Source organism: Ranitomeya imitator, chromosome 2 (assembly GCF_032444005.1).
Source record: "Ranitomeya imitator isolate aRanImi1 chromosome 2, aRanImi1.pri, whole genome shotgun sequence".
Lineage (NCBI taxonomy): Eukaryota > Metazoa > Chordata > Amphibia > Anura > Dendrobatidae > Ranitomeya > Ranitomeya imitator.
This window is the reverse complement of record NC_091283.1, coordinates 435,404,409-435,429,911: the sequence shown is the minus strand read 5'-3', so window position 1 is coordinate 435,429,911 and position 25,503 is coordinate 435,404,409. Positions and strand designations below refer to the sequence as shown.

General features: G+C 42.3%; 1 protein-coding gene across 22 annotated transcripts in view; it reads left to right on the top strand.

Annotated features, from left to right (window-relative positions):
* Positions 1 to 25,503, top strand: part of BCAS1 (brain enriched myelin associated protein 1) — a 197,315-nt gene that overhangs the window by 35,095 nt on the left and 136,717 nt on the right. For all 22 annotated transcript variants that reach the window (XM_069750917.1, XM_069750908.1, XM_069750906.1 and 19 more), the window contains one exon: positions 24,342 to 24,414. In XM_069750917.1, coding sequence (XP_069607018.1) covers positions 24,342 to 24,414 — 73 coding nt within the window. The remainder of the gene's footprint in view (positions 1 to 24,341; positions 24,415 to 25,503) is intronic.

The window sequence follows — 25,503 nt, the reverse complement described above, 5'->3', positions numbered from 1 at the left end:
TAAGGAACCGCTAGAAGTCTTGATGATCGACTACCTCCTCGTGGGACACTCGGCCCGGGGGCTGCAATACTGTTTGGTGATGACCGATCATTTCTCTAAGTTTGCAGTAGTCACTTCGACTAGAGATCAGACTGCGGAATCGGCGGCGCGAGCCATCTGTCAAGACTTCATCCGGGTGTATGGGTGCCCAAAGTGCATCCATTCTGACCAAGGCGCATGTTTCCAAGGCAATGTGATGGAAAAATTGTATTGTATGTATGGCATCGAGCGGTCCCGGACCACCCCTTACCACCCTCAAGGCAACGGAGCTTGTGAACGCTTCAACCGAACCTTACTTCAAATGCTGAGAACGTTGGATGAGGATAAGAAGGCGTGTTGGCCAGACTATCTGCCGGAATTGGTCTGGACCTACAACAATCGGGTCCACTCCACCACGGGTTATACCCCCTATCTACTGTTGTTTGGAAGAGCTGGATGAGAGATCATTGAGCTGAATTTGGAACAGCCAGAGGAGCTGATGGAGCGAACTGTCACCTCATGGGTGAAAGAGCATCGGCAACAATTGCAAACGATACGGTGGTTGGCGGGTCAGCAGCTGCAAGAAAAAGAACATATGGGCCGCAAACCAACTCAAGAGCTACCACTCCAACCTGGAGACTGAGTATTAGTCAGAGAGAAACGCCCCAAGGGAAAACTAAGTGAGAGATGGGAAGTACAGCCATACAAAGTTATCAAGCGAGTGTATGCTGATGGCGCTGTCTACAAGGTACAGATTGAGACTGGGGCTTCCGCCCCTAGAGTACTTCACAGAAATATGCTGCGGCCTTGCCGGTCTGAGGTCTGTCCTACGCCATTGTTGCCTGAAGGCGCTACTCCACTTCCTGAATCTGTCATGCCTGATGGTGAAATCGATGATGAGTGGTGGACCATACCTGACACAGTAGGGGGTCCTAAGCTGCACAGAGACGGTAATCCCATGGATGTACCAGTACCACCATGCGAGGACGAGACCAAACAAGAGCTCACAATGTCTCCTGCAACAAGTGTTCCTCTGGTAGATAGTCAAGCCTTGCCTGGCAGCCAAGAGCTTCGGAGATCCCAGAGGTCTAATGCAGGGGTTCCACCAGTCCGATATGTAGAACAGTGTGCTCTGTCTGTTTTTACACCTTTGTTGCCTCCTCTATAGGTGCTGTTTCCGCATTGCACGTTCGTCCATTACACTTTGACCCTGATGCTGTGATGGCCGAGGACGACCATCATTAAGAAGGGAGGCATGTAAGAGGGTGGTGCTGTTATGGATAGTAAGGAACACACTGTCACTTTAAGAGGCTGCACCCCCTTGTCTGGCGTGATGGAATGTTCTGCTTCTCCCCTGCAATAATCATTGTAATGAACTAGTCTGCGCAGAGTGCAGGTGTGGAGCTGGAGCAGCGTGTGTGAGCTGAGGCTGCTGGAGAGAGGACTTTTTGTGCTGATAGCTGAAAGAGAGAAGAACTGTTTCCTGATATAGCTGCAAAAGAGCCACAAAGATACAGAGAAAGGGATTTACAGTTTCCAGGAGCATCCCTAGGATCCAGAAGCAAGGACAAGACCACGTTTCACAGAGCTGACAGAAAGTCATGCGCACCACCGTATTGGACTGCTGGGGGCCCCCCTGGGACTGGACCTGATACTCCAACATCACCGTGAGTTTGTTCCTGTTTGGTGCACCTGTTAGTGCCTAGTGTAGGCTTCAATAGTCAGTACACGGGAGCCGTGTTGCCTGCTTATTAAAGGCCAGGGAGGTTATACGTAGAGTAGCATCATCACTCGTTTATTGTTTACATTTGCTTGTTAGACATATTTTGAGTCTGTAATAGTTGGAGCACCATGCTATTTTACAGAAAAGATAAAGTTTATTACTTTTGTAAATTGTCTGTTGCCATTGTAAACCCCTGTTTGCATCTTCCTCATTCCCTTCATTCCTTGCCTCCCAATAAATCTAGCCTTTGTTGTTTGCACCTCATCTTGTGTACAGTAGTCTTCCTGCACCATGGTGGTACCCCGGCCATCGCTTCAGATAGGTAATGTAAAGTATGTAAACAGTTACTCCACCAGCAGAATAGTGAGTGCAGCTCTGGAGTATAATACAGGATGTAACTCAGGATCAGTACAGGATAAGTAATGTAATATATGTACACAGTGACTCCACCAGCAGAATAGTGAGTGAAGCCCTGGAGAATAATCCAGGACGTAACTCAGAATTTGTAGAAGATAAATAGTTTAATTTACAGTGTATACACAATAACTCCATATTTAATATCACCTTAAAACTTCTACTCAGAGGTCGACATATCTTTTAAGTATATAATCTGGCCATTATTCATACAGTATATGTATTTTTAGGATTAAAATATATTATAATGATGAGCATGGAAACTTGTTTGTCTGGTTTCCAGTGAGGTTTTTTTTATTAAATGTGTTGAGTAGGACGATCACAATGTATTGTTGGATTAGTCACTGTATGAGCAGGACAGGCGTCACCGTTCTTCATTCCTCGCCTAAAGGCAGCATGTAACCTTTACACTGGTAGTATGTACTGTATGATGCACATGACCAAAAGGACGGTCAATACAAGGAAAGCTGATGTATCCTTTATCCCTTTTTTTTTTTACATATTTATATTATGTAATTAAAGGAAAACTGTTGTAACATACCGTATATGCCTGACCTTACTCCATCACATCTTCGTTAATGCTTTGAATCTGTGGTCGGCACTTGCAGCACGACTGGGAAAAGGTGTCACCTCTGGATGGCACAACTTTGCAAACATTGTCCAGCCAACGATGTTACTCTTCTTACTGTGATATGTGATGGCAGATGAGCAATTTAGTCATTTTAATTAGTGTTTTATTATACAGTTATGGCCAAAATTTTTGAAACTAACATCATTTTTTGGTTTTCACAGTTCTCTGCTCCAACGTAGTTATATCCTTACAATTATCAGCATTTCACAAGTTTTAAAAAGTTTTACAAGACTCAATAATTACAGAGTTGCTCTATATTTTTCAAGACTTGAGCCCTTCGCCATGGAAGCTGGATATCAGCTTCTGAGCAGAGACAAACCGACGTATAACTTGTGCCTGGATCGCATCATAAACCTCATCCTGACTGTCGTCTCTCCTGACCTGAGCTTGACAAATGCATAGATATACATCACACTGTCAAGCTCAAGTCAGGAGAGGCGTTGGGATGCAATCATCACACAAGTCATACGGTAGTCTGTTCCTGCCCTATGGGCCAAATGGTCCTTACTGATGAACACCCTCTCTTGTCTCATCATTTATTATCTATTTTACTGACTCATATTGCCCCATTAATTTCACAGCACTTAACAAACATCATCAGCACTGTCCCCACTGGGGCTCACAATCTAGATTCCTATAAGTATGTCTCTTGAGTGTACAAGGAAACAAGAGCACCAGGAGGAAACCCCCCCGCAAAAACGGGGAGAACATATACACTTCTTAAAGATGTTGTCCTTGGTTGGATTTGAATCTAGGACCTCAGTGATGCAAGGATGCAGTGCTAACAACTGAGCCACTGAGCTGCCCCTCGCAATTTATGTTATGATATGTTTGTCCTCCCACATTTTGAGGATTGACCACAGGTTCCCAATAGGATTGAGATCTGTGGATTTTCCTGGCGATGGACTCACAATTTCAATGTTTTGTTCAGTGAGCCATTAAATTATCACTTTTGGCTTGTGACTTGGTCTCCATTGTGCTGGAAAAGGCATCTTGATCATCAAATTGCTCCTGGATGGTTGGGAGATGTTGCTCTTGGATTAAGTTTAGATCCAATTTTTTATTCATCTCAGTGTTCTTAAACAAAATTATGAGCGAGTCCCCATCCATAGATGAAAAGCCCCAAACATGAATGGTTCTGGAAACTCTACTGTTGGTATCACACAGGACTCATGGTAGCACTCACCTATTCTCTGTACACTCATTCTTCCAGATATCCCAAACAGTCTGAAGAGGGCTTCATCAGAGAAAATAACTTTATCATAGTCCAATCCCTGTACTACCTGTAAAGTTATTTTTTCTTTTGAAGTCCCTTCCTGACTGTCACATTAACAATGCTGCAGACAATAACAAAAGTTCAAGGTACTCTGCCCAAGTTGATGGCATGAGTCACTGAGCTCATTGATTGGCAGCACTGTTAATGTGACATTAGAGCTGCAAGCAGTAGCAAACCATGTGAACAGCGGCGGAGACTCAGCACTGTACCTGAGGAGGGTGAGAAATGAATAGTTGAGGAGGGTGCGGAAAGAATAGTTTGTTTTTGCTGCCGGGGGATAAGGGTTTTCTTAAACCAGAAAACACCTTTAATGGACTTGACATGTAATTGTTTAAACATTTCTTTTTACTTTATGTCTCTGTCTGACCTCCTGAACTTATACTCCTGACTAGGGTTGAGCGACTTTTACTTTTTTAGGGTCGAGTCGGATTTCGCGAAACCCGACTATCTCAAAAGTCGAGTCGAGTGAAATCGGCCGATTATGGCGAAAAGTCGGGGATCAACCGAAACACGAAACCCAATGCAAAGTCAATGGGAAATCTAACTTTTTTTTTCTCTCTCTCTCTCTCTCACTCTCTCTCTCTCTCCTCCGTCCCTGAACAGAAAAGCTGGTGTTACACATTGCAAATCGCTACAGCGCACAAGGGACAAGATGGCGATAGGCATCCACGCCCCTAAGACCTATGTCATCACTCTGCCCACGCTCCTTCATTGGCTGAAAAAATGGCGCCAAACGCGTCATACGAAACGCGACTTTGGCGTGAAGATCGCCGACCGCATGGCCGATCCCACACTAGGATCGGGTCGGGTTTCATGAAACCCGACTTTGCCAAAAGTCGGCGACTTTTGAATTTGTCCGATCCGTTTCGCTCAAGCCTACTCCTGACCACATCCCACCTATTGAATATGACATTGTCTTCATTCCTGCGGTACTAACCTGTTTGCTGAATATTCTATCAAATTTCTCCACCAGCAGTAGCTGCTCCGTGGATCCAGCCCTGAGGCTTACACTGCAAAGACCAGAACCTGTATTGCGTGAAAGGGTGAAAACCAGAGAGTTCCTTGGAGTGATTTGTGCCAATTTAGTCTATGCTAACCCGGTTAGGAGTTGAGAGGTCCCAATTAGAACTGTCATGGGCATCAGTACAATGTACTTTTAATAAAGACACAAGTGATATATAGTATAATATATATGTACTAGATGGTAGCCCGATTCTAACGCATCGGGTATTCTAGAATATGTATGTAGTTTATTTATGAAGATTTTAGAATAATACATTGAATACACAGGATTTGGCATGAAGCGATAAAATTAGCGAAGCGTGGTTCAACTCCCGCGCCAATTCGCAGCCGGACTGCGCCAGTCGCTGATTATTCGCGGCCGGCCACATAGTATATAGCACAGCCATGTAGTATATAACAGCCCACGTAGTAAATAGCACAGCCACGTAGTATATTGCACAGCCAGTGGTATATAGCAGAGCCACGTAGTATATAGCACAGCCACGTAGCATATAGCACAGCTCACGGAGTATATAGCACAGCCCACAGAGTATATAGCAGAGCCACGTAGTATATAGCACAGCCACGTAGTATATAACACTGCCCACGGAGTATATAGCACAGCCACGTAGTATAGAGCACAGCCCACGGAGAGTATAACAGCACACATAGCATATAACACAGCTCACGTAGTATATAACAGCCCACGCACGCAGTATATAACAGCCCACGTAGTGTATAACACAGGCCACGTAGTGTATAACACAGGCCACGTAGTGTACAACACAGGCCACGTAGTGTATAGCACAGCCCACGTAGTGTATAGCACAGCCCACGTAGTATATTGCACAGCCCACGTAGTACATTGCACAGCCCACGTAGTACATTGCACAGCCCACGCAGTATATAGCACAGCCCACGCAGTATATTGCACAGCCCATGCAGTATATTGCACAGCCACGTAGGATATTGCACAGCCCTTGCAGTATATTGCACAGCCCATGCAGTATATTGCACAGCCCACGCAGTATATTTCACAGCCCACGCAGTATATTGCACAGCCCACACAATATATTGCACAACCCACGCAGTATATTGCACAGTCCGCGTAGTATATTGTACAGCCCACGTAGTATATTGCACAGCCCGCGTAGTATATTGCACAGCCCGCATAGTATATTGCCCAGCGTGCGTAGTATATTGCAAAGCCCGCATAGTATATTACCCAGCCCGCGTAGTATATTGCACAGCCCGCGTAGTATATTGCACAGCCCGCATAGTATATTGCACAGCCCACGTAGTATATTGCACAGCCTGCGTAGCATATTGCCCAGCGTGCGCAGTATATTGCACAGCCCGCGTAGTATATTGTCCAGCCCGCTTAGTATATTGTCCAGCCCGCTTAGTATATAGCAATGTCGGCATCATATCCTTGTTAAAAAAAAGAATTAAAATAAAAAATTGTTATATACTCACCTTCCGTTGGCCCCAGGATCTAGGAAGCATTTACCTGCGCTCCTCGCATGCTCCGGTCTCAAGAGTGCATTGCGGTCTTGTGAGATGATGACATAGCGGTCCAATCCGTCATCATCTCGCGAGATCGCAATGCATGAGCCGTCACCGGAGCGTCGCGAGGAGCGGGAAAGGCCTGTTGTGGGGCCGACGGACGGTGAGTATATAACGATTTTTTGATGCATAGACAGCATCAATAGTAAAAAGTTGGTCACACAGGGTTAATAGCAGCGTTAATGGAGTGCGTTACTCCACGGCATAACGCGGTCCATTGGCGCTGCCTTTAACCCTGTGTGAGCGCTGACTGGAGGGGAGTATGGAGCAGGCACTGACTGCGGGGAGGAAGGAGCGGCCATGTTGCCGCCGAACTGTGCCCGTCGCTGATTGGTCGTGGCAATGGTCGTGGGCATTTTGCCACGACCAATCAGCGACTTGGATTTCCATGACAGACAGTGGCCGCGACCAATGAATATCCGTGACAGACAGACATACAGACGGAAGTGACCCTTAGACAATTATATAGTAGATATAGTATACAGTAGTTAGGGGCTATGAACTCTTTGATTGTGTGATTGAGTCCCATGTCTATCTTAGGCAATTGGCTTTTGAGTGTGCTGGAAACAATCTAGATTGGCTGAGAACAGTGATTGCTTCAGTATTCAATATGGTGGACACATATGAAGGGAAACTCCATGGAAAAAACAGAAATTGCTTACTCTTTTGATTATTTGTTAGCAACACCCTAAGGCTGGAGTCACACAAGCGTTGAATACAGACAAGTGCTATGCGAGAAAAAAATCACATAGCACTCGGACCGCTGATAATCTATGGGGCAGCTCAGATCACCATTTTTTTTTCTCGGCAGTATTGTACGCGCGAGAGAAATCGCACCATGCTGCGATTTTCCATGTTTGTCGGCAGAGTCTCGCCAATGCAAGTCTATGGGTGCGAGACAAAAATGCACAGCACTCGCAGCATGCAAGTGCTGTCCGTTTTTTATACATCAGTGTTCTTTGAAAAGCCGGTAATTCATGTGCGGTGTACAGTAAAATCACACTGACAGGTTGGGATAGATAGATAGATAGATAGATAGATAGATAGATAGAATAGAAACATACACATAGAATGCATATATATATATATATATATATATATATATATATATATATAGTACAGACCAAAAGTTTGGACACATCTTCTCATTTAAATATTTTTCTGTATTTTCATGACTATTAACCCCTTTCTGACATTAGACGTACTATCCCGTCGAGGTGGGGTGGGCCCCCTATGACCACCGACGGGATAGTACGTCATATGCGATCGGCAGCGCTCACGGGGGGAGCGCCGCCGATCGCGGCCGGGTGTCAGCTGTTTATCGCAGCTGACATCCGCCACTATGTGCCAGGAGCGGTCACGGACTGCCCCCGGCACATTAACCCCTGGCACACCGCGATCAAAGATGATCGCGATGTGCCGGCGGTATAGGGAAGCTTCCCGCAGGGAGGGGGCTCCCTGCGAGCTTCCCTGAGCCCCCCGCAGGGTCTTACCTCCCTCCCTGCCTGCTCCAGCCCCGGATCCAAGATGGCCGCGGATCCGGGTCCTGCATGGAGGGAGGTGGCTTCACAGAGCCTGCTCAGAGCAGGCACTGTGAAGCCTGCAGTGCTGTAAGTCAGATCGGTGATCTGACAGAGTGCTGTGCAAACTGTCAGATCACCGATCTGTGATGTCCCCCCCTGGGACAAAATAAAAAAGTAAAAAAAAAAATTTCCAAATGTGTAAAAAAAAAAAATATATATTCCTAAATAATGAAAAAAAAAAATATTATTCCCATAAATACATTTCTTCATCTAAATAAAAAAAAAAACAATAGTACACATATTTAGTATCGCCGCGTCCGTAACGACCCAACCCATAAAACTGGCGCACTAGTTAACCCCTTCAGTAAACACCGTAAGAAAAAAAAAAAGAGGCAAAAAACAACGCTTTATTATCCTACCGCCGAACTAAAAGTGGAATAACACGCAATCAAAAAAACAGATATAAATAACCATGGTACCGCTGAAAGCGTCATCTTGTCCCGCAAAAAACGAGCTGCCATACAGCATCATCAGCAAAAAAATAAAAAAGTTATAGTCCTGAGAATAAAACGATGCAAAAATAATTATTTTTTCTGTAAAATAGTTTTTATTGTATAAAAGCGCCAAAACATAAAAAAATGATATAAATGAGGTGACGCTGTAATCATACTGACCCAAAGAATAAAACTGCTTTATCAATTTTACCAAACGCGGAACGGTATAAACGCCTCCCCCAAAAGAAATTCATGAATAGCTGGTTTTTGGTCATTCTTCCTCACAAAAATCGGAATAAAAAGCGATCAAAAAATGTCACGTGCCCGAAAATGTTACCATTAAAAAACGTCAACTCGTCCCGCAAAAAACAAGACCTCACATGACTCTGTGGACCAAAATATGGAAAAATTATAGCTCTCAAAATGTGGTAACGCAAAAAATATTTTTTGCAATAAAAAGCGTCTTTCAGTGTGTGATGGCTGCCAATCATAAAAATCCGCTAAAAAACTCGCTATAAAAGTAAATCAAACCCCCCTTCATCACCCCCTTAGTTAGGGAAAAATTAAAAAAAATGTATTTATTTCCATTTTCCCATTAGGGCTAGGGCTAGGTTTAGGGTCAGGGCTAGGGTTAGGGCTAGGGTTAGGGATAGGGTTAGGGCTAGGGTTAGGGCTAGGGTTAGGGTTAGGGTTAGGGCTAGGGTTAGGGCTAGGGTTAGGGTTAGGGCTAGGGTTAGGGTTTGGGCTACAGTTAGGGTTAGGGTTTAGATTACATTTACAGTTGGGAATAGGGTTGGGATTAGGGTTAGGGGTGTGTCAGGGTTAGAGGTGTGGTTAGGGTTACTGTTGGAATTAGGGTTAGGGGTGTGTTTGGATTAGGGTTTCAGTTATAATTGGGGGTTTCCACTGTTTAGGCACATCAGGGGCTCTCCAAACACGACATGGCGTCCGATCTCAATTCCAGCCAATTCTGCGTTGAAAAAGTAAAACAGTGCTCCTTCCCTTCCGAGCTCTCCCGTGTGCCCAAACAGGGGTTTACCTCAACATATGGGGTATCAGCGTACTCATGACAAATAGGACAACAACTTTTGGGGTCGAATTTCACCTGTTACCTTTGGGAAAGTACAAAACTGGGGGCTAAAAAATAATTTTTGTGGGAAAAAAAAAGATTTTTTATTTTCACGGCTCTGCGTTATAAACTGTAGTGAAACACTTGGGGGTTCAAAGTTCTCACAACACATCTAGATAAGTTCCCTGGGGGGTCTAGTTTCCAATATGGGGTCACTTGTGGGGGGTTTCTACTGTTTAGGTACATTAGGGGCTCTGCAAACGCAATGTGACGCCTGCAGACTATTCCATCTAAGTCTGCATTCCAAATGGCACTCCTTCCTTTCCGAGCCCTCCCATGCGCCCAAACGGTGGTTCCCCCCACATATTGGGTATCAGCGTTCTCAGGACAAATTGGACAACAACTTTTGGGGTCGAATTTCTCCTCTTACCCTCGGAAAAATATAAAACTGGGGGCTAAAAAATAATTTTTTGGGGAAAGTTTTTTTTTTTTTTTCACGGCTCTGCGTTACAAACTGTAGTGAAACACTTGGGGGTTCAAAGCTCTAGCAACACATCTAGATGAGTTCCTTAGCGTGTCTAGTTTCCAAAATGGTGTCACTTGTGGGGGGTTTCTACTGTTTAGGTACATTAGAGGCTCTGCAAACGCAATGTGACACCTGCAGACCATTCCATCTAAGTCTGCATTCCAAATGGAGCTCCTTCCCTTCCAAGCCCTCCCATGCACCCAAACAGTGGTTACTCCCACATATTGTGTATAATCGCACTCAGGACAAATTGGGCAACAAATTTTGGGGTCCAATTTCTTCTGTTATCCTCGGAAAAATAAAACATTTGGGGCAAAAAGATAATTTTTGTGAAAAAATATGATTTTTTATTTTTACGGTTCTGCATTATAAACTTCTGTGAAGCACTTGGTGGGTCAAAGTGCTCACCACACCTCTAGATAAGTTCCTTAGGGGGTCTACTTTCCAAAATGGTGTCACTTGTGGGGGATTTCAATGTTTAGGCACATCAGGGGCTCTCCAAACGCAACATGGCGTCCCATCTCAATTCCAGTCAATTTTGCATTGAAAAGTCAAACGGCACTCCTTCCCCTCCGAGCTCTCCCATGCGCCCAAACAGTGGTTTACCCCCACATATGGGGTATCAGCGTACTCAGGAGAAATTGTACAACAACTTTTGGGGTCCAATTTCTTCTCTTACCCTTGGGAAAATAAAACATTTGGGGCAAAAAGATAATTTTTGGGAAAAAATATGATTTTTTATTTTTACGGTTCTGCATTATAAACTTCTGTGAAGCACTTGGTGGGTCAAAGTGCTCACCACACCTCTAGATAAGTTCCTTAGGGGGTCTACTTTCCAAAATGGTGTCACTTGTGGGGGGTTTCAATGTTTAGGCACATCAGGAGCTCTCCAAACGCAACATGGTGTCCCATCTCGATTCCAGTCAATTTTGCAGTGAAAAGTCAAATGGCACTCCTTCGCTTCCGAGCTCTGTTATGCGCCCATACAGTGGTTTACTCCCACATATGGGGTATCGGTGTACTCAGGACAAATTGTACAACAACTTTTGGGGTCCATTTTCTCCTGTTACTTTTGGTAAAATAAAACAAATTGGAGCTGAAGTAAATTTTTTGTGAAAAAAAGGTAAATGTTCATTTTTATTTAAACATTCCAAAAATTCCTGTGAAGCACCAGAAGAGTTAATAAACTTCTTGAATATGGTTTTGAGCACCTTGAAGGGTGCAGTTTTTAGAATGGTGTCACACTTGGGTATTTTCTATCATTTAGATACCTCAAAATGACTTCAAATGAGATGTGGTCCCTAAAAAAAAATGGTGTTGTAAAAATGAGAAATTGCTGGTCAACTTTTAACCCTTATAACTCCCTAACAAAAAAAAATTTTGGTTCCAAAATTGGGCTGATGTAAAGTAGACATGTGGGAAATATTACTTATTAAGTATTTTGTGTGACATACATATCTCTGAGATTTAATTGCATAAAAATTCAAAGTTGGAAAATTGCGAAATTTTCATAATTTTTGCAAAATTTCCGTTTTTTTCACAAATAAACGCAGGTACTATCAAATAATTTTTACCACTATCATGAAGTACAATATGTCACGAGAAAACAATGTCAGAATCACTGGGATCCGTTGAAGCGTTCCAGAGTTATAACCTCATAAAGGGACAGTGGTCAGAATTGTAAAAATTGGCCCGGTCATTAACGTGCAAACCACCCTTGGGGGTAAAGGGGTTAAAATTCTACATTTTACATTCACACTGAAGGCATCAAAACTATGAATTAACACATGTGGAATTATATACTTAACAAAAAAGTATGAAAAAACTGAAAATATGTCTTATATTCTAGGTTCTTCAAAGTAGCCACCTTTTGCTTTGATGACTGCTTTGCACACTCTTGGCATTCTCTTAATGAGCTTCAAGAGGTAGTCACCGGGAATGGTTTTCACTTCACAGGTGTGCCATGTCCAACAATCTTGAAGCAGTTCCCAGAGATGCTTAGCACTTGTTGGCCCTTTTGCCTTTACTCTGCGGTCCAGCTCACCCCAAACCATCTCGATTGGGTTCAAGTCTTGTGACTATGGAGGCCAGGTCATCTGACGTAGCACCCCATCACTCTCCTTCTTGGTCAAATAGCCCTCACACAGCCTGGAGGTGTGTTTGGGGTCATTGTCCTGTTGAAAAATAAATGATGGTCCAACTAAACGCAGACCGGATGGAATAGCATGCCGCTGCAAGATGCTGTGGTAGCCATGCTGGTTCAGTATGCCTTCAATTTTGAATAAATCCCCAACAGTGTCACCAGAAAAGCACCCCCACACCATCACACCTCCTCCTCCATGCTTCACGGTGGGAACCAGGCATGTAGAGTCCATCCTTTCACCTTTTCTGCGTCACACAAAGACACGGTGGTTGGAACCAAAGATCTCACATTTGAACTCATGAGACCAAAGCACAGATTTCCACTGGTCTAATGTCCATTCCTTGTGTTCTTTAGCCCAAACAAGTCTCTTCTTGCCTGTCCTTAGCAGTGGTTTCCTAGCAGCTATTTTACCATGAAGGCCTGCTGCACAAAGTCTCCTATTAACAGTTGTTGTAGAGATGTGTCTGCTGCTAGAACTCTGTGTGGCATTGACCTGGTCTCTAATCTGAGCTGCTGTTAACCTGTGATTTCTGAGGCTGGTGACTTGCATAAACTTATCCTCAGAAGCAGAGGTGACTCTTGGTCTTCCTTTCCTAGGGCGGTCCTCATGTGAGCCATTTTCTTTCTAGCGCTTGATGGTTTTTGCCACTGCACTTGGGGACACTTTCAAAGTTTTCCCAATTTTTCGGACTGACTCACCTTCATTTCTTAGGCCGGTGTCACACTCAGCGTATAAAAATACGGTCCGTAATTTACGGCCGTAATACGCAGAAAAGTCCCCAAAATAGCGGTCCGTATCTCATACATAGGCAGGGTGTGTCAGCGTATTTTGCGCATGGCATCCTTCGTATGTAATCCGTATGGCATCCGTACTGCGAGATTTTCTCGCAGGCTTGCAAAACCGACATACAATGGATCCATGTGCTCCCAAAAACATAAAAATATATGTACTGTCTATATATATATATGTATCAGTGAGACACATATGTATATATATACCGTATATATATATATTAATATTTCATCCACGCTAATTTTTTCCGCCATTTAACCCTTTAATTTAATAGCTAGACAGCCCAAATTTTGCACATACACACTACTAACATTAGTAGTGTGGATTATGCAAAAAAAATTGGGATATGAGATGGTTTACTGTTTGTAAACCATGTCTCATATCATGTCGGGTTTAGTAAGAAGATAGCAAAGCCGGCAATTGAATTACCAGCTTTTAATCTATCTCGTGCTGGATGAAATATTAATATATATATATATATATATATATATATATATATATATATATATACAGTGGGGCAAAAAAGTATTTAGTCAGTCAGCAATAGTGCAAGTTCCACCACTTAAAAAGATGAGAGGCGTCTGTAATTTACATCATAGGTAGACCTCAACTATGGGAGACAAACTGAGAAAAAAAAATCCAGAAAATCACATTGTCTGTTTTTTTAACATTTTATTTGCATATTATGGTGGAAAATAAGTATTTGGTCAGAAACAAACAATCAAGATTTCTGGCTCTCACAGACCTGTAACTTCTTCTTTAAGAGTCTCCTCTTTCCTTCACTCATTACCTGTAGTAATGGCACCTGTTTAAACTTGTTATCAGTATAAAAAGACACCTGTGCACACCCTCAAACAGTCTGACTCCAAACTCCACTATGGTGAAGACAAAAGAGCTGTCAAAGGACACCAGAAACAAAATTGTAGCCCTGCACCAGGCTGGGAAGACTGAATCTGCAATAGCCAACCAGCTTGGAGTGAAGAAATCAACAGTGGGAGCAATAATTAGAAAATGGAAGACATACAAGACCACTGATAATCTCCCTCGATCTGGGGCTCCACGCAAAATCCCACCCCGTGGGGTCAGAATGATCACAAGAACGGTGAGCAAAAATCCCAGAACCACGCGGGGGGACCTAGTGAATGAACTGCAGAGAGCTGGGACCAATGTAACAAGGCCTACCATAAGTAACACACTACGCCACCATGGACTCAGATCCTGCAGTGTCAGACGTGTCCCACTGCTTAAGCCAGTACATGTCCGGGCCCGTCTGAAGTTTGCTAGAGAGCATTTGGATGATCCAGAGGAGTTTTGGGAGAATGTGCTATGGTCTGATGAAACCAAACTGGAACTGTTTGGTAGAAACACAACTTGTCGTGTTTGGAGGAAAAAGAATACTGAGTTGCATCCATCAAACACCATACCTACTGTAAAGCATGGTGGTGGAAACATCATGCTTTGGGGCTGTTTCTCTGCAAAGGGGCCAGGACGACTGATCCGGGTACCTGAAAGAATGAATGGGGCCATGTATCGTGAGATTTTGAGTGCAAACCTCCTTCCATCAGCAAGGGCATTGAAGATGAAACGTGGCTGGGTCTTTCAACATGACAATGATCCAAAGCACACCGCCAGGGCAACGAAGGAGTGGCTTCGTAAGAAGCATTTCAAGGTCTTGGAGTGGCCTAGCCAGTCTCCAGATCTCAACCCTATAGAAAACCTTTGGAGGAAGTTGAAAGTCCGTGTTGCCAAGCGAAAAGCCAAAAACATCACTGCTCTAGAGGAGATCTGCATGGAGGAATGGGCCAACATACCAACAACAGTGTGTGGCAACCTTGTGAAGACTTACAGAAAACGTTTGACCTCTGTCATTGCCAACAAAGGATATATTACAAAGTATTGAGATTAAATTTTGTTTCTGACCAAATACTTATTTTCCACCATAATATGCAAATAAAATGTTAAAAAAACAGACAATGTGATTTTCTGGATTTTTTTTTCTCAGTTTGTCTCCCATAGTTGAGGTCTACCTATGATGTAAATTACAGACGCCTCTCATCTTTTTAAGTGGTGGAACTTGCACTATTGCTGACTGACTAAATACTTTTTTGCCCCACTGTATATATACCCCCTATACTTTGTGTAGACATTTATTTTAGCTATTCTATTCTAACCTGTCAGTGTGATTTTACTGTACACTGCACTAAATTGCCGGCTTTTCTCTCTAACACCGCTGCGTATTTCTCGCAAGTCACACTGCTGGTCCGTGTGTAATCCATATTTTTCTGGCCCCCATAGACTTTCATTGGCATATTTTTTGCGCAATACGGTGACAAACGCAGCATGCTGCAATTTTCTACGGCCGTAGAAAACCATATAATACGGATCAGTAAAATACGGCTGATAGGAGCTGGGGCATAGAGAAGCATTGCACCGTATGCAATCCGTATTTTCAGCACCTCTCTTACATCCGTAAAACACGGTAGTGTGACGCCGGCCTTAAAGTAATGATGGCCACGCGTTTTTCTTTACTTAGCTGCTTTTTTCTTGCCATAATACAAATTCTAACAGTCTATTCAGTAGGACTATCAGCTGTGTATCCACCAGACTTCTGCACAACACAACTGATGGTCCTAACCCCATTTTTAAGGCAAGAAATCCCAATTATTAAACCTGACATGGCACACCTGTGAAGTGAAAACCATTCCCGGTGACTACTTCTTGAAACTCATCAAGAGAATGCCAAGTGTGCAAAGCAGTCATCAAAGCAAAAGGTGGCTACTTTGAAGAACCTAGAATATAAGACATATTTTCAGTTGTTTCACACTTTTTTGTTAAGTATATAATTCCACATGTGTTAATTCACAGTTTTGATGCCTTCAGTGTGAATGTACAATTTTCATAGTCATGAAAATACAGAAAAATCTTTAAATGAGAAGGTGTGTCCAAACTTTTGGTCTGTACTGTATATATATGTCAGTAACACACACATATATATATGAAGACACAAAAGAGAATAGTAAAACCAAAAACACTCAGTTTGAAAAAATGTTGCAGTAATCCGCAAGTGCTAGTAAAAGATGTAAAAAACAGGGTATTTGGTTGATACGTTTTTTGCAAAAAATGTATACTAAGCTGCTCTACCAATCTTCACGGTATACCCTTATCAGAGCAGTCCTAACTAATGTATGCAATCCCTATCTGATGTATTTAAAAACCTGATCATCTGTATATAACCTGTGTGAACAGGGTTCAGAGAGGAAAAATCCATGTGTGCATACAGGGTAGAACAGCTTTTGTGCAGATAGCCCAAGAGGAGTGGTGGAACTCCCCAGTCTTGTAGACACAAGAGAACAATTATGGAAACAGGAACACATGGGCTACTTGCACAGTGAACAAGTCTGTATGATCATGTTCACACACCACCAAGAAACCTGAAGACACAAAAGAGAATAGTAAAACCAAAAACACTCAGTTTGAAAAAATGTTGCAGTAATCCGCAAGTGCTAGTAAAACATGTAAAAAACAGGGTATTTGGTTGATACGTTTTTGCAAAAAATGTATACTAAGCTGCTCTACCAATCTTCACGGTATACCCTTATCAGAGCAGTCCTAACTAATGTATGCAATCCCTATCTGATGTATTTAAAAACCTGATCATCTGTATATAACCTGTGTGAACAGGGTTCAGAGAGGAAAAATCCATGTGTGCATACAGGGTAGAACAGCTTTTGTGCAGATAGCCCAAGAGGAGTGGTGGAACTCCCCAGTCTTGTAGACACAAGAGAACAATTATGGAAACAGGAACACATGGGCTACTTGCACAGTGAACAAGTCTGTATGATCATGTTCACACACCACCAAGAAACCTGAAGACACAAAAGAGAATAGTAAAACCAAAAACACTCAGTTTGAAAAAATGTTGCAGTAATCCGCAAGTGCTAGTAAAAGATGTAAAAAACAGGATATTTGGTTGATACGTTTTTTGCAAAAAATGTATACTAAGCTGCTCTACCAATCTTCACGGTATACCCTTATCAGAGCAGTCCTAACTAATGTATGCAATCCCTATCTGATGTATTTAAAAACCTGATCATCTGTATATAACCTGTGTGAACAGGGTTCAGAGAGGAAAAATCCATGTGTGCATACAGGGTAGAACAGCTTTTGTGCAGATAGCCCAAGAGGAGTGGTGGAACTCCCCAGTCTTGTAGACACAAGAGAACAATTATGGAAACAGGAACACATGGGCTACTTGCACAGTGAACAAGTCTGTATGATCATGTTCACACACCACCAAGAAACCTGAAGACACAAAAGAGAATAGTAAAACCAAAAACACTCAGTTTGAAAAAATGTTGCAGTAATCCGCAAGTGCTAGTAAAAGATGTAAAAAACAGGGTATTTGGTTGATACGTTTTTTGCAAAAAATGTATACTAAGCTGCTCTACCAATCTTCACGGTATACCCTTATCAGAGCAGTCCTAACTAATGTATGCAATCCCTATCTGATGTATTTAAAAACCTGATCATCTGTATATAACCTGTGTGAACAGGGTTCAAAGAGGAAAAATCCATGTGTGCATACAGGGTAGAACAGCTTTTGTGCAGATAGCCCAAGAGGAGTGGTGGAACTCCCCAGTCTTGTAGACACAAGAGAACAATTATGGAAACAGGAACACATGGGCTACTTGCACAGTGAACAAGTCTGTATGATCATGTTCACACACCACCAAGAAACCTGAAGACACAAAAGAGAATAGTAAAACCAAAAACACTCAGTTTGAAAAAATGTTGCAGTAATCCGCAAGTGCTAGTAAAAGATGTAAAAAACAGGGTATTTGGTTGATACGTTTTTTGCAAAAAATGTATACTAAGCTGCTCTACCAATCTTCACGGTATACCCTTATCAGAGCAGTCCTAACTAATGTATGCAATCCCTATCTGATGTATTTAAAAACCTGATCATCTGTATATAACCTGTGTGAACAGGGTTTAGAGAGGAAAAATCCATGTGTGCATACAGGGTAGAACAGCTTTTGTGCAGATAGCCCAAGAGGAGTGGTGGAACTCCCCAGTCTTGTAGACACAAGAGAACAATTATGGAAACAGGAACACATGGGCTACTTGCACAGTGAACAAGTCTGTATGATCATGTTCACACACCACCAAGAAACCTGAAGACACAAAAGAGAATAGTAAAACCAAAAACACTCAGATTGAAAAAATGTTGCAGTAATCCGCAAGTGCTAGTAAAAGATGTAAAAAACAGGGTATTTGGTTGATACGTTTTTTGCAAAAAATGTATACTAAGCTGCTCTACCAATCTTCACGGTATACCCTTATCAGAGCAGTCCTAACTAATGTATGCAATCCCTATCTGATGTATTTAAAAACCTGATCATCTGTATATAACCTGTGTGAACAGGGTTCAGAGAGGAAAAATCCATGTGTGCATACAGGGTAGAACAGCTTTTGTGCAGATAGCCCAAGAGGAGTGGTGGAACTCCCCAGTCTTGTAGACACAAGAGAACAATTATGGAAACAGGAACACATGGGCTACTTGCACAGTGAACAAGTCTGTATGATCATGTTCACACACCACCAAGAAACCTGAAGACACAAAAGAGAATAGTAAAACCAAAAACACTCAGTTTGAAAAAATGTTGCAGTAATCCGCAAGTGCTAGTAAAACATGTAAAAAACAGGGTATTTGGTTGATACGTTTTTTGCAAAAAATGTATACTAAGCTGCTCTACCAATCTTCACGGTATACCCTTATCAGAGCAGTCCTAACTAATGTATGCAATCCCTATCTGATGTATTTAAAAACCTGATCATCTGTATATAACCTGTGTGAACAGGGTTCAGAGAGGAAAAATCCATGTGTGCATACAGGGTAGAACAGCTTTTGTGCAGATAGCCCAAGAGGAGTGGTGGAACTCCCCAGTCTTGTAGACACAAGAGAACAATTATGGAAACAGGAACACATGTTTACATCTTTTACTAGCACTTGCGGATTACTGCAACATTTTTTCAAACTGAGTGTTTTTGGTTTTACTATTCTCTTTTGTGTCTTCAGGTTTCTTGGTGGTGTGTGAACATGATCATACAGACTTGTTCACTGTGCAAGTAGCCCATGTGTTCCTGTTTACACATATATATATGTATTTATATTGCACTGCACTGCACTGCTGGCTTCTGTAAAATCATTGCAGGAGCCGACAGGATAGCAGAGATGGATTGTATACAGTAAATACATATAGAATAGGTAGATATATAGATGTCAGTGACAAATACAATTAGTACAGTGTGTGTACAATATATTGGACATGTATTTTAATTAATAAAAGATTATTTTACGTAAAAAAAGGGCATGGGCTCCCAGGCAATTTTTGCAACCGGCAGAGGGAAAGCCAGCAACTGGGGACAGATGTTTATAGCCTGGGAAGGGGGTAATGCCCATGGAGCTTCCTCGGCTATTAATATCAGCTCACAACTGTATACTTAGCATTTACTGGCTATTAAAATAGGGGAGCCCCCAAAAAATGACGTGGGGTCCCCCTAGTATTAATAACCAGCAAAGGTTATGCAGAGAGCTGCGGGCTGATATTAATAGTCTAGAAAGGTGCCATGGATATTGCCCCTCCTGGGTTAAAAACATCAGCACTCAGCAACCCCAGAAAAGGTGCATCTCTAAGATGCGTCAATTCTGGGACTTAACCTCGCTCTTCCCACTTGCCCTGTAGCATTGGCAAGTGGGGTAATAGTTGTGGGGTTGATGTCACCTTTGCATTGTAAGGTGACATCAAGCCCATGGCTTAGTAATGGAGAAGTGTCAATAAGACACCTCTCCATTACTAATCCTATAGTTGTTACATGTTAAATAAAGACACAACTAGAATAAAGTCTTTTAATGAAATAAAACACAGCACAGTTTTCCCATTTTATTCATACTCCTAATCTATTCGATGCCCTTGATCTCCTGTAATTTTATTCTTACTCTTAATGCATGTGATGCCCTTGATCTCCTGTAATCAAAATAAAAATAACAAACCAACAATATACCCATACCTGTCCATCATTGTGTCCCACGCAGTAATCCATATCTGGGGTATATATAGTTTTCAACCAAGATGCGACTGCCCTGGTTGAAAACTACTGGTGAATGAAGAGATGCTGGGAGCGGAGCTTCAGTGACTAGAGGTGACATCAATGATACTGCGCTCCCTCACAGCTTGAACCGCGCTGAACTCTGAAGAGTGGAAAATGAACTGGCATTTTCCCACACTCCAGAGTTTAGCACTGGTCAGGCTGTGAGGTAGCGCTGCATCAGTGACGTCATCAATAGTCACTGAAGCTCTGCTCCCAGCATCTCCTCATTCACCAGTAGTTTTCAGCCGGGCCAGTCACATCTTGGCACCGTCCTGGTTGAAAACAGTATATTCCTCAGATATAGATCACTGTGTGGGACACAGCGTCGGACAGGTATGGGTATATTTTTGGTTTGTTATTTTTATATTTTATTACAGGAGATCGAGGGCATCACATGGATTAAGAGTAAGAATAAAATGGGAAAACTGTGTTGTGTTTTATTTCATTAAAATACTTTATTCTGGTTGTGTCTTTATTTAACATGTAACAACTTGAGGATTAGTAATGGATGGGTGTCTTATTGACACTTCTCCATTACTAAGCCGTGGGCTTGATGTCACCTTACAATGCAAAGGTGACATCAACCCCACAACTATTACCCCACTTGCCAATGCTACATGACAAGTGGGATGAGCGATGCTGAGTGCCAGAATTGGCGCATCTTAGAGATGCGCCTTTTCTGGGGTGGCTATGAGCTGATGTTTTTAGCCAGGGGGGCCAATAACCATGGTCCCTTCCTAGGCTATCAATATCAGCCCCCAGGCACTGGCTTTCCCTCTGCTGGTTCCAAAAATTGCGCGGGAGCCCACGTATTTTTTCCCCCCAAAAGAATCTTTTATTAATTACATTCATGTCCCATAATTTGCACACACACACACTACTAATTGGATTGATCACTTGCATCTATATGTCTACCTATTCTATACGCATTTACTGTATGTAAACCATGTTTTCTATCCTGTCGGCTCCTGCAGTGATTTTACAGAAGCCGACAAATGAATTACAGGCCTTTCTTCTATCTACCGTATCTTTCTGTGCAATATAAATAAATAAATATATATATATATATATCTCAGTATGTGTGTGTGTGTTACTGACATATATATATATATATATATATATATATATGGATATATATATATATGTATTCTATGTGTATATTTCTATTCTATCCTATTCTAACCTGTCACTCTGTGATTATACTGTATGCGGCAGATCATTTGCCGTCTTTTAATCTATCTATCTATCTAATATACAGGGGTTGGACAAAATAATGGAAACACCTAACGTTTTGGCATCATAATCTTCGAACATGTTATAAACAAGCAAATCTATCTATCTATCCATCTATCTATCTAATATACAGGGGTTGGACCAAATAATGGAAACACCTGGAAACCTCAACAAAAGTTAGTTTAATATGGTGTAGGTCCACCTTTTGCGGTGATTACAGCCACAGTTCTCCGAGGTATGGATTCATACAAGGTGTGAATTGTTTCCAAAGGAATTTTAGCCCATTCTGCAGTTAAAACACCCTCCAGTTCTTTCAGCGACGATGGCGGCGGAAATCAACGTCTAACTTGAATCTCTAAAATCGACCATAAATGCTCAATAATGTTGAGGTCTGGGGATGTGGGGTCCAAGTGAGAAGCTCAACTTCATTAGAATGTTCCTCATGCCATGCTTTAACGATTCTAGCTGTATGAATTGGTGCATTATCATTCTGAAAGATGACGTTCCCCTCCGGGAACAGTGCTTGAACCATTGGATGCACTTGGTGGCTCAAAATGCCTAAATAATCTTGGCTGTTAATTCTTCCATGAAGGGATATCATTGGCCCGGCGGATCTCCACGAAATAGCACCCCAGATCATCACAGAACCTCCGCCATGTTTTACGGTTGGGAGAAAGCAGTCTGGATGGAATGCTTCTTTTGGCTGTCTCCAAACGTACACTCGGCCGGAGGTCGAACATAGGGTAAACGATGATTCGTCTGAGAATATCACATGTTTCCACTGCTCGAGGGACCAATTCTGGAGGTTTCTACACCACTCTAAACGCTTGGAAACATTTGTCATTGAGAGCATCGGTTTTCTAATTGCAGCTCTTCCGTGGAATCCAGATTTGTGCAGCTCCCGACAAACAGTTTTTGTGGAAACTGGGTTCTGTAGGTGTTCATTGCGCTCAGCAGTGATTTTCGGAGCTGTGGTCTTGCGATCCTCTCTCACAATTCGTTTTAGAGTCCGACGGTCTCTCTCAGTCAACTTTCACTTTCGGCTGGACCTGTGCTTTGCTGCGGATGTTTTTCCTTCTCTTTCAAACGCAGTCATTACTTTGGAGACAGTACCTCTTGACACGCCAAGCATTCGGGCACCTTCTGTTACACTAGCTTCTGCCATACGAGCACCAACACTTTGGCATCTTTGAAAATCCGAGAGGTCAGCCATTGGCATCAGGTTCTCATCAATGTTCTTACAATTCGGCAAAACAAACAGTTAATTTACATACACATATCACATAACACAATAATTAACTACAAAACATTATCATATGTCACGGTTTGCATGTTTATAACATGTTCAAAGATTATATATAAAATATGAAGCGGCGCTGGTGGTATTGGGTGTAAAATTACCTGCAGCAGATTTAAACAATCACCACAAAACTGTAGAGAATAAAATGAAATGCAGATAAAAATCGCGCTGGTAAAACCCAAAATTCGTCTTTGAGCCAATTAAACAATATTCAGAAGGAAGGCACAGGAACTGGTGTATGTAGGTGTAGTGCCTACCACAATGAGCATACTCAAATGGTGAAGCATGTCCCAGAACCAAATACACGCTTATACCTTCTGTGAACATAAAACTAAAAGCGGCCACTAATACTAATGAGTGGAGTGAACTAGATGAACTAAAGGTAAATACCTATGTGAATCCAGATGAGTCACCCGTCGTTCTATCCGGAGTCTTCAGTAACGCTGCATGATAAGGATGGAATCTTTGACGGTAAGAATTCCGGAGAGCTGCCCCGGCCGGTGGCAGCTGCTCCGAGTACCGAAGTCCAAGAGGGGACGGAGATGCACTGTCTCAGGCCGGCAGCGCCGTAATGTGCGATCAATGTACACGGCGCGTCTAGGACCTGTGTGACGTGGTGAATCAGGTGACCATCCCACGTGACTCAGGAGTTCAGTACGAATCGCGGTAAGGACCAGAACAAACCGACGCGTTTCGAAAACAACTGTTTTCTTCCTCAGGGCTGCTCCGGAATTCTTACCGTCAAAGATTCCATCCTTATCATTAGTATTAGTGGCCCCTTTTAGTTTTATGTTCACAGAAGGTATAAGCGTGTATTTGGTTCTGGGACACGCTTCACCATTTGAGTATGCTCATTGTGGTAGGCACTACATCTACATACACCAGTTCATGTGCCTTCCTTCTGAATATTGTTTAATTGGCTCAAAGACGAATGTTGGGTTTTACCAGCGCGATTTTCTTCTGCATTTCATGTTCAAAGATTATGATGCCAAAATGTTAGGTGTTTCCATTATTTTGTCCAACCCCTGTATATATATGTGTGTGTGAGTTTTGAATAATATTTAATTTTAAAACGATGTGTAAGTAAATAACAGAGAACTGCTGTAGGTAAAAGCTCATGTTAAAATTGCATTGCATATGGATTGCATATGGATGACCATATGGAGAACACTGGTGCGACTCTCGGCCGAGAGAACTCTGACCGATTTTTAATACATTAAGTGTGATGCCGGCCTAACAAATATTTTCTGACATAAACTGTTACTAAAGAAGCCACTCTAACCCTTTCATAACTCTGTGTGCAGAAAGAGTTCAGAGGGGACAATACCACATCTGCATGCTGGACATATTCAAAAGTTGCTTCAGCAGTGCCAGGCTAAGCTGCCAGAAGAATGAAGACAGCTGAGACCCTCCTTAGTTTCTAGATATACACACAGTCACATTTTGGGATAACTAATAAATATATTTTGTCTCTGCAGTTTGCTGTTGAGGTGAAGAATGGACCTGTCACCCTGCAGAGTTCACCAGTGGTAACCTCTGGAATGAACCAAGGTATTTATTCTCCCAGAAAATTGTTGCAATTACACTTGTCTTGTTATACACGTTTATTTCCTTTGTTTGGAACAACACTAAAAAACAGAGAAAAAAAGGCAAATTGGACATAATTTTCAATCAGGCCCCACCACTGTTACCACATTGTCAGGGGAACACAACTCCGCTGCCTCCAATCACCAGAACAATTACGCAATTGACTGACGAATGATGGACGAGGCCACTGCTTTGCCACTACTAGGCTGGATATTGGGGACCTAACAGTGAGTGTATAGTATATACACCTCCAATTCCAACGCATGGAATATATGTACAGTTGTGCTCAAAGGTTTACATACCCCTGCATACTTTTAGCTTTATTGGCCTTTTCTCAGAGAATATGAATGATAACACCAACAATTTTTCTCCACTCATGGTTAGTGGTTGGATGAAGCCATTTATTGTCAAACGGCTATGTTTTCTCTTTTTAAATCATAATGACAACCCTAAATGTCCAAAGAACCCAGATCAACAGTTTACATACCCTGATGATTTTGGCCTGATAACATGCACAGAAGTTGGCACAAATGGGTTTGAATGGCAACTAAAGGTAACATCCTGACCTGTTGCTTGTAATCAGTGTGTGTGCATAAAAGCTGAGTGAGTTTCTGGGATCCAGGCATCTTTCATCCAGCCACTGACATTTCTGGATTGTGAGTCATGGGGAAAGTAAAAGAGTTGTCAAGAGATCTATGGGAAAAGGTAGTTGAACTGTATAAAACAGGAAAGGGATACAAAAAGATACTCAATGGAAAATCAGGGGCTCTGTAAAAACAGAGATATCCTTTATGAAAACCTCTTCCAGGGTCAAAGGAACTGGACAAGGAGCTCAGAGACAGAATTGTGGCAAAGCACAGATCTGACCAAGGTTACAACAGAATTTCTGCCGCACCCAAGGTTCCTAAGAGCACAGTGGCCTCCATATTGGAAGAAGTTTGGGACCACCAGAAGTCTTCCTAGTTCTGGTCACTCATATATAGAGCCATTACAAACAGAGTGATCTACAGTATTTCAATTGTTTATTTCTGTTAATGTTGATGATTATGGCTT